Genomic DNA, 10,583 nt, shown 5'->3' on the forward strand with positions numbered 1-10,583 from the left:
TGAAATTGTTTTTACTGTCTCTTCAAAAAAATTATCAATCATCAAGTATATTATCAAGTAAAATATTATACTAATTATGCTGTTGATCTTACTAAAATATTTATAATGGGAAGTACTAATTTTATAATATTTCAAACTTTATTAATTCCTAACTTAGCCTGAGACAACAGCAGGCCCTGCAAGACTGTCACTGATCAGTCCACCTCAAGATGGACGTATGGGTATGTAAAAATATCATTTTTGCAGCTTTACCCTAAACTGTTTCATGTGTATATATAAAGTATGATTCTAACTTGTAGCCATTGCTAAGAACAATTTTGGTACTCCTCTTTTGGATTTTACTTCAGAGCCAGTTAACAAATCTTACAACAAATTCTAACATATGACTTTATATTCAAATTGGTTTCTTCTATTCTCACTGTTTTGCATCCTTAACCATACCCCACAGCCAGACCTATGATGGGAAGAAATGGATAAACAACAACTTCTGGGGCTTTATGCTAATGTGGCAAAATGAGAGGATACTGAAAACACTTGCAGGTTTTTGTTGTTGTTGTTTCTTGTTTTTTTTTTTTTTTTTTTTTTTTTTTTTTTTTTTTTTTTTTTTTTTTAGCATTTTAGGAACAACTGGATTTTTTCCTTGGTTAGCTTGAATAATTACTTAAATTAAGAAACCCCCAGGGTAGTTCCATGTGTCTTAACTATCCCTCTGCCACACTCCTCCCAAATAAACTCCTTCTTGGGCCTGTCTTACTTCCTTTCTCTTCATTTAATATTTTCCCAAGATCCTACCTAATTCCCACTCCTTTTCATAATGCATATCCCAAACATGTGGTGTCGTGCTTGCTTTTCATTTTAAAAGTTGCAAGTTTTTGTTTTGCTTGTAGTAGTAGTTCTCAGTGGTTTTTAGTTACAGGAACCCCTATCAACAACAAAACAATAACAAAATGTGTTGTGAATCTCTAGAGTAATTTAATATTCTGCTCACAGTATTTTTAGATTTATTCATTAAATGCTTACAATAAGTACAAAGATAACTTTTGCTCCCAAAAGTTCCAAATTTAAAATTTAGACTATGTACTTATAATAGAATATAAATTTTTCCTATCTAACAATTTAAAACTAAATATAAAATTATAAAATAATCATGAATATTTTATTTCCACAAGAAATAAAAGAAATATTACAGCCAGATCTTGTATCTTTATTATAGTGATGTGTAACACTTCAAATTTTGTTAAACATAAATGGCCTTTTAATGCAATAAATTGTATCTTAGAAGGTGTTTAACGTACTATAATAATCATAGTAAACTTAGTTTTGATATACTTTTTTGTTTGAGCCAAAGTTTGCAATATCTGACAATAACAGAAAGTCTTAGATCTAGTTTTTCATTAAGTTTAATTCTGTATCTTCTTTTGAAACCAGAATAAAATAAAAATGATCATTCATCCAAACATATAGGGGAAAGTGGTATGAAAATTTTACAAGTTATCTTGTGAGAAATAACTAGATGGAAGTTATTTTATTTTTAGTCAGAGATGTATATGACTATCAATTTTGAATGGTGTTTGTAATCCAAATCCATTGAAAATATTGAAAGTTTTCTTTTTCATCCATTGTCAGTTCATCAGCCTGAGATATAAAAGACATGTCAAATGGTTGTGATTTCAATTTAATTTACTGGAAACTTTTGGAAAATATTCATTGAAAGTCACTTGTAAAAATTTCAGATGATTACTGATTTGAGGTTAGTTCCAAGATAGTTCCAAGAAATCTAAAGCTCCAAGGACAGTTTATTTTGTAATGAGAAATTATGTAATGTCACAAAGTACACAATACAATTCCCAATTATGTATTTCTAAAATTTTAGTTTATTAATCATACCTTCTACCTTGATCATTGAAAGTATATTTGGACCTTTTGATGATGTGTTGAGTTCATTAATTTTTAAAAACGGTATCTATTAAACATAGTGATCTTCATGGTCATATCACTTTACTTGTACATTCAGGTGAAAAGGATGACCAGTGGATGTAACAACTAACTTGTCTTTCACATGAGTTCAGCTAGAGGAAAGCCACTTGTCTGTTAGAAGAAAACATGCTTGCTACCTGTGTCTTCACAAAAAATGATAAATACTCAAAAGTGGGGTTGGATTTTATAAAATCAGTTATTTTGGCAGCATCACATAATCCTCCTGGTGGTTGTGGCAATTTCTTTGATGCAAGCACTTGTTTGTATATGCTGCAACGTGTCCATACTATATTTTCATTAATTTTTTCAGTACATGAAATAGCATCCCTAAATTGCTAAATTCTATCTGTACACATTCCACAACAAGATAACCAACTGATTTGTTTTCCTTCAAAGTGTGAATTAAATTAAACATGTTTTCTCCTTCTCTTAACTGATGGCAATATAGCATATTTTCTTCTACCATCCTGCAAATAAATATAACTTACAAATATAATTGAAATTGCTGGGTTACAAATATCAGCTGTGTCATCTAATTGCAGAGCATCAATGTTCTTTTTGCAGGTCTTTCTCCAATTACTTTTTCAACATTACTAGATATGTCACATATTCTACAAAACATTGTGCTGTTAGAAATGGGTATCATCTCTAACTTTTTAATGCAATAGTATTCAAATATAAGCTTGACAGTTGCTTTGGCAATTGCCAGAATTAAATTTTTCTGTAATAGTATGAATTTTGTTGTTTATTTTTTACAATTTAGTAACTTGCTAAATATGAATTCAATTGCTTTTTCTACTTGTTTATTCACAGAAAAAATGAATAAATATTGTGTTTTCAAATCTTGTTCTTTCTACTTTTAAAAAATCAAGATACTCATCAACATTGCTTTCATGTTTTGATTATAAATGTTGAGACAGAAGAGAAGGTTTTATTCTATATATAAGAACGTCACAAATTATACATTGTGATCATGGCTATTCATTACATCCAATAAAAGAGGAGCCAAATTTAATATATTCTTCATTTCCTCTACTTCTTCTTTATCACCCTTGTAATTCAGGTATCTCGAACATCTTTGTGTATCATTTCAGAATTATGATTTCCTCGTTGACTTTTACCAATTTTTGGATTCCTCATTAACACATCTTTGAGCATTCTTTTTTTTCCCCATACACTTCTAGTCTCTATCCAATGATCCACTGGAATTATGACAATTTAAAAAATAAAAATATTTCTACAAAAAATTCATTTTTGTATTAAATAACTTATTAAATATAAATTAATTCTATGTCAATACAATTGATTTAAATGTGTATTTCTGTGGCATTCTAGTAGATAAGGCATCAGGACACTTCTGCAACTAAACATTATTGTTACTTTTGTACATGGGATTTGGAATTATATGGCTACTTAACCAATCAACAAAAATGATTCTATTACAAAGGTTTACACTCTCTCTCTCTCTCTCTCTCTCTCTCTCTCTCTCTCTCTATATATATATATATATATATATATATATATATATATATATAGATACACATGTATGTATATATCTATATATAGATATGTAAAACTTTGTAAAGAAAGAATCTCTTTAGACTTTCAAACTTAACTTTATTTTCTTTTATCATGCATGGCTTTATTATAGCACATGGGGTACATGTTCACAGAAACTATTGAAACACTGACCAGTGTCACTAACCAGATTGAAAATCTGCCAGATAGAAGAATAATAACATAAACAGAGAATAAATTTAAATTGGAAAACAGTCTTAAAACTGAAGTGAGAGGCCATAAGGTTTGTTTCTGCCAAGCTTTTGTGATGGTCTTTCATGGTTTTAAGATGATCTGTAATATGCATACCCAGTCATCATACTTTACATGATTATAATCGATATGGTCTTATTACATGGTAATGAGAATAAGAGCACTTTTTTAATGTAGTGTATAGAATGCAAAAGAGGATATGCATGTGCTTTTGACCATTTCCTGGGAATCAGTTTACATCAAATGTTGAATCCTTATGCTATTTTGGAAACAATTTGATGGTAGATTGAAAAAGTGTAAGAACACATTAAGCTTAGAAGTGGTCAATTTGATGTAATTGCTGCAAGAACACCAAAGTAGATGTGCTCATGGTCATGGTGTTCTGGATCACTACAAAAACCTATAAAGCTCCAAACATATGTATATACATACACATATGTAATATAATCAGGCAATTGTTTACTGATTAAGAAGTCATTAAGAATTTTTGCATGAACCCCTTTGGACCATTACAAACCCATGGTGGGTTCACAAACAACTAAATGGGAACCACTGCTCCATAATAATTACAGTTCAGATAAAAATAATCATTTATGTTATCAAGTTTAAAAAATGCCTTACATATATTATTTATTTCTCACAACAACCTCATGTAGATATAGGATTATAGGTTTTAGAATCAGAGTATTCAGAGGTAGAAGGGAACTTAAAGATTATTTTGCTCACTCTCATTTTATAGATGAAATAACTAAGGTCTCCAAGGAGGAAGGAGGCTTAACTGAGGCTACACAGGTAGAAAATAAAGAGAGCTAGATTTTTAATTTAGTTACTTTGACTCCAAGGACAGATACCCTCTTATACCACACTGTCTATCTACAATATCCTACAGATTTATAATCTTTGAAGTGAGACAGTCAGGCCTGGAATCAGATTTTCTGGATACATACTTATATACATACATACATTGTGCATATGCATAGTATAGCCATATTTATATATACTCAAGTTTATATATACATATACATACTTATGTGTGTGGGTGGGTTAGTGAGAGAGAGAGAAAGAGAGAGATAAGAGTTGGATGTTTGGGCTTTGTAGGGCAAGAGAAGTGTCTTAAACATTAATACATTTAAGCAACATTTATTTGAGCAAAAAGAATGATAAATTTAAGTAAAATCAGAGCAAATAATTTATCTTTCTAAAAATTTCTCATTGAAATGAAAAGTATAATATTTGAAAACATTATTCCACAGGAAGTGTTTCTTACAGAGGGCCCCAACTAGTTGGACTTACCTCAAATCAGAACAGTATATCAAGGTCTGTATGATGATTTATGTGTACAATGTAGTTTTAAGAAGGAGAATGTGTTATATATTTGATGATGTTTTTTAATAGTTTTGTTAGGAAATTGTTTACTTTGTATTTTTCCTTATTGAATATATTATATATCTAGATTTATTTATTGGTTCTTATAATGTTAGGAAATGTTGAGTTACCATCTTCGAGTTGTTTAGAACAGGGCTGCGTGAATAGAAATGGAGTTCATAGAACCAACCATGGGGATCCCTGGGGAAGCAGAATGACTTATAAAATCACATGGGTGTGTGGGCGTGTGTGTGAGTGTGATATACTTACAAATGTTACTATACTATATGAGTAACTATGTGTATACATGGACACTTGTACAGTGACTATTATAATTATGTGCACATGACAGCAGAGAGGAGAGCCGTCTTCATTGGGCGCAGGCCGTTCATTGGAGTGTTAAGTGGGCTGCTGAGAAGGGAAGCAGTCTGCTCCAGATCTCACAGCCATTGGATGACAGAAGCATGATTAGAACCTGACTTCAGGCTATCCCTAACCCTTATATCTTTCATATGATTAATAAATATTTTCTGAATTAAATTAACATTTCTTTTTAATTATGCTCTATATTTGCTGCTTCCCCTTCTTATTCCCTTTTTGAAGAGTCATTTATTCTCCTGAAAAAATGCTGGATTTGGAGAGGATCTGGGTTCAATTCCTACCTGTACCACTTATTGACTCAGTGACCTTGATTGAGTTATATCACTTCCTCAGCTATAAAGGGAATGAGTTGGAGTGATGACCTCGAAGGTCTCTTCTAGTTCCATAGTTAAGAAATCAACATTAACTGTTAATGATAATTCTTTAGGCAGGCCATTCACCCAGTTATAAAATCACCCGATTTTCCTGTCCAATATCCTATACATCTTTCTCTTTTCCACAAGAGCGTAGCAAGATTTTTTTGTCAAAGACTTTGTTAAAAAAAAAAAAATAGGTAAATTATGTGGCAGACATTCCTTCATTCTACCAGTCTAGTAATGCTATTAAAAAAACAAGTGGTAAGGTTAGTTTGGGATGACCAGCTAATACAAAGTAGGTGTTTAATAAAGGCTCACTTGATTGCTTGACTTGTTTGACTTGTTCTTGATGAGTCTGTGCTGGTTTTCTCTATAATCTAGTTTTACCTCTTCTTATTTTTGTGCATATGTAGTTACCATTTTAAAACTGAGGTCTGGGGCTTTACATTTATCATTGTTAAGTTTTATTTTGTTAGATTTGCTCATCATTCTAGTCTTAGAGGAATGAGAATGATTATGAATAGCCTAGTTTTCACGGGCTTGAGGGAGCCTCCTTGTTCTCTTTGGACCTCTTGGTGTTTGCAGGTGACCTGAAGCTGGGACAGACAGCTAAAATTTTGGGTGACATAGAGCCAAAAAGAACTCAATAGATGAAGTCACTCTTTATTCTACTCATACTATACCATACCTCAGACATCTTCTGTGCTGGATGGCATATTTTAGAATGGGTTTTGTTAAGCTGGAGGACCTCCAAAGGAAAGCTAAAACCCAGTGAATGATCTTAAAACTGACATACAATGGTTTGGTGACACATAATATAGAAAACAGAAAATGTAAGGGGTATGCACATGATCAGTAGCTCCTAAAATGCTTGAAGGAAAGAGGATTAAATTTGTTCTGTTTGGCTTCAAAGGAAGCAACTAGGACCAGTGAATGGAAATTCAAGATATCAATTTTAGGCTGAATGTAAGGAAAAGCTTTATAACAATTAGAACTACCTAAAAGTAGATTTTTAGGCTGCTCGGAATAATGGATTCCCCTTCACTTGAGTTCTTTAAACAAAATGTCATTGATGGTCCTCTTGTTGAGGATGTTGGTAAAGGGGATTTCAGGTATGGGTTGAAGTAGATGGCTTTTGAGATTGAGATTCTGTGGTCCTCTGTTCTTTATTCACTTTTATATAGTACCCAAACTCCCCAAAGTATACACTTCTCTTTTTAAAAACATGGTTATTAACAGCATGCGAATAATAAGTTCTCAATTCAATGATATCATTTTGCAGAGGTGTAAAAGTTTCAGATTCTTTTTTATTCTAGTCTTTAAAAGTTTATTATGGTATGATAAAATACTATACAGTTATTTGAGAAAAAGATGAAAACATTAAATCTGATTGATTTTAAATTGTTTGATAAGCAAGATCCTAGACAGTAAACCACTTAACCACTCAGTGATCTATGAAATGCTTTAAGACTCTTAAGTTGCACAGAAGGTATAAATTTGCATTATTTTTTTCTCATTAGAGAATTCTTTATCCCTGAAATCACAGTCTAGTTCTTGTTCCTTATTAGAGAGGAGGTTGTAGGAGTCTGTTATCTTTTTTTTTTTCTTCCTTTCTTTTCTTCAAGACAGTTGGGGTTAAGTGATTTGCCAGAAACACGCAGGTAATAAGTGTGAACTCTGGTTTTCCTGACTTCAGGGCCAATTCTCTGTCCACTATGCCATCTAGCTGTCCCCCTGAGTCTATTATCTGTTAGATCAACTTTCAGCATATTCTGTGCCTCATATTTTTGTATAATATGCTTCCTTGTTATAGGAACCATTAGTAAAACTTTAATTGTTTGCATAATCATGCATTATATGTATTAATAGTAATTGTACTATGCAAAAATTGTACGTAAATCATGCACTTTGATAAGTAATTAATATTATATTAAGAAAACTGTGAGGAAGGCAAATTGGCTGCCAAAGATAAATTTTAAAACCAAATTTAAAAGACTTGGTTTATCTACAATTTATTTCATCTTTTAACATGCATAATTAATAGCTGAATATCATGTTGTTAAAAGAATTATGTTAATGGTTATATTGGGTTGTGTTAATAGGATACCACCATCACAAATGCCCTATAGTGGACCTTCACATGTTCTGTCATCTTCCTTGCAAAGTAGAATAGGAATGTGGGATACTTCTGGCTTCAGAATTCCTCAGTTTACACCTCCTGCATCCCAGTCTTCAGCGCCAAGACAGCCAATTAGCATATCCAATCTTCTACAGAGGCAATGTTTAGGCAAGTCAATGATTTAATTTTTAAAATTAATTAACTAGAAAAATACTTTAGTTTTGTAAGATACAGCATGAATTCACTTGTATTCAAGAACTGTATTTGTGAGAGAACTTATTTTAAAGATAGATAAGCTACCAGTTGAAAAAATTGTGAATATTCATAGACTTCTATTTCTAATCCTTCATGCAGATAATGTAGCTTAAAAATTATTGTTGATTCTTTATAAGAGACTTTCTTAAAGTACTCTGGTTTTTTGGTGAACACCAGGAATGGGAAATCTAAATTTTAAAAATGTGTCTTCCAGTGTGTGTTCCCTGTACTTCCTGAGAATATGTTTACTTGAATTTACAGAGACTAATTTTATTTCCATTCTTCTCAAATACGCAAAATTTCAAGCTTGTTTTAAGTAACTATATGTTTTATGTGTACTTAACTATCTCTAATGCATATGGATACAGCAGGTGAATTGAATATATTTCATGTGTATTCATTCTTTGTTATAGGTTCTCCTCTTCTTGGAAGAAACACACTAGGAAGATGATGGTTGTTTTTGTGATGATTATTTTCCATTAATTTTTAAGTGGATCTCTCTATCAACATTTACCTCTTTGTCTACTGAATGTACCCATTCCCTGATGCTACAATTAAGTGGATAACAACACTGAATAAAGAATATTTTTCTTATTTCTAGGAGGAACAAACTTCTTTTAAAAAAAAAACTTTATACCCCTTTAAAAGATTAGTTTTGAACAAATTTAATTGTTTAGTACTTACTTTACAGTCTCTCTTGCTCTCTCTCTCTACACACACACACACACACACACTTCTGTGTGTTTTTCATTTTGAGGAAACATGATTTGATCTTTCTGCAACCTTACCAAAAATGGCTATTCCCATTTTTGGTCATCTTTGCTAGTTTGCTGGTTATAATATCATACATTTGACACATGACTTGAAACACATTTATTGACTTAGACTCGAACAAAAAGAACATGGTTGTTGTCAGAAGAGTCAGATTCTAATCCTGACTCTTATTTGCCACCTCTCTATTCTAGGGCAAGTAGTCATCTAATTCCCCACGCACTTGTTGCCTCCTTTTGTAATATAAGACTCTAGATGCTCTGTAAGGTCACTTCCAAATTCTAAATATTTTAAGCTATAAGTCAATTATAAAATGAAAAGGGAATTTGGTTCGGTTGGTTGAATCTATTTGGAAAGAATGCTAAAGATAAAAAGGGTGATTTTGATGCATTTGTGGCAATCTGTTTTATAAGTGGTCATCAGCAAACAGTTCTTAAAAGAATTGCAAACTGATTAAATCCATATGAAATAAATCTCTAAGTCACTAATAATAAGAGCAATACAAATCAATATAGGCTTGAAATTTCTGTAGTATAATTAGCAAATTGACAAAGATGATAAAAAATTGGGACTAGTCATTGTTATTAAGGACCTACGTTAAACACTATGGTAGGCATTGGGGATAGAAGAATTACTTTTAAGGATTCTCAAGTTTCCATTATTTAAGGGATAGTGAAATTTATATTTAATGCACTTTTGATGGTTTTAAAGCTTCAAATATGTTATTTTGCTCATCTGTTAAAAACCAGATTAAATTTTTATAAGACAGACCTCATGAAAGGGTGGTAAATAATAATGCAGGCACCGAAATATATAAAAGTCTTAAATTTTAGTGTAACTTAAATGTATCATCAATTGTCATGTAAAGCAAAAGCTGAAACCCAGTTATATTAACTGTTCCACAGGCAAGCTCATTCTTCCAGTTTCTTTCCCAGAAAGAAAATTTATAGTATATCCGTGGTACACTAGAGGGTGCTCTATCTCCAGTAAACCACCTGTAGGAAAAATTGAATTTTATTCTTATATAAAAAGCTTATCTATAGTTACTGCTTTTGTCACTGTTTATAATGGAAATAGACAGCATGGATGCATATTAAGTACTAAAAAGATTCAATATTATTGTCCTGGGCAAGTAATTGTGAGACAGAAGAAGAGAGCTTTGAGTCAAACAAACTGACCAACAATCTATACTCACACAGACCTATGCACACATAGCCATCTGTCATAGATAGCAACTAGCTGAGGCGCTGGATGGCTGGATGGCTCTGGAATCTGAAATCCTGTCTCAGACACAGCTCTGTGATCTTAGGTACTCCTCTTGACCTCTTAGTTTCACTGCCTCAATTTCCCCAGCTGTCAGTTGGGGATAATAATTGCACATATCTCCCAGGGTTGTTGTGAGGATTAAATGAGATTGTATTTGCAAAAGTGCTTGGCATAGGGCCTGTCAGTTAGTAGGCTCTATATAAATGCCATCTATTATTATTATCCTTTTATACTCTAAGGAATGTAAGTAAATCATTATTGCTTGCTATTGAATATATAAATACACACACAATTTATGCATAGTAATATTTATAACTGAGGTT

At 32.0% G+C, this 10,583-nt stretch overlaps 1 protein-coding gene across 1 annotated transcript in view; it reads left to right on the plus strand.

The window, feature by feature from the left end:
- RNF212 (ring finger protein 212) overlaps positions 1–8,849 on the plus strand; it is a 37,269-nt gene extending 28,420 nt beyond the window's left edge. Inside the window, exons 9-12 of the mRNA XM_031941896.1 lie at positions 158–221; positions 5,001–5,064; positions 7,952–8,136; positions 8,637–8,849. Of these exons, the coding sequence (XP_031797756.1) occupies positions 158–221; positions 5,001–5,064; positions 7,952–8,136; positions 8,637–8,674 (351 nt within the window). The 3' untranslated portion in view covers positions 8,675–8,849. The remainder of the gene's footprint in view (positions 1–157; positions 222–5,000; positions 5,065–7,951; positions 8,137–8,636) is intronic.
- The last annotated feature ends 1,734 nt before the right edge of the window (positions 8,850–10,583 follow it).

This window comes from Sarcophilus harrisii, chromosome 6 (genome assembly GCF_902635505.1).
Source record: "Sarcophilus harrisii chromosome 6, mSarHar1.11, whole genome shotgun sequence".
NCBI classification, from domain to species: Eukaryota; Metazoa; Chordata; class Mammalia; order Dasyuromorphia; family Dasyuridae; genus Sarcophilus; species Sarcophilus harrisii.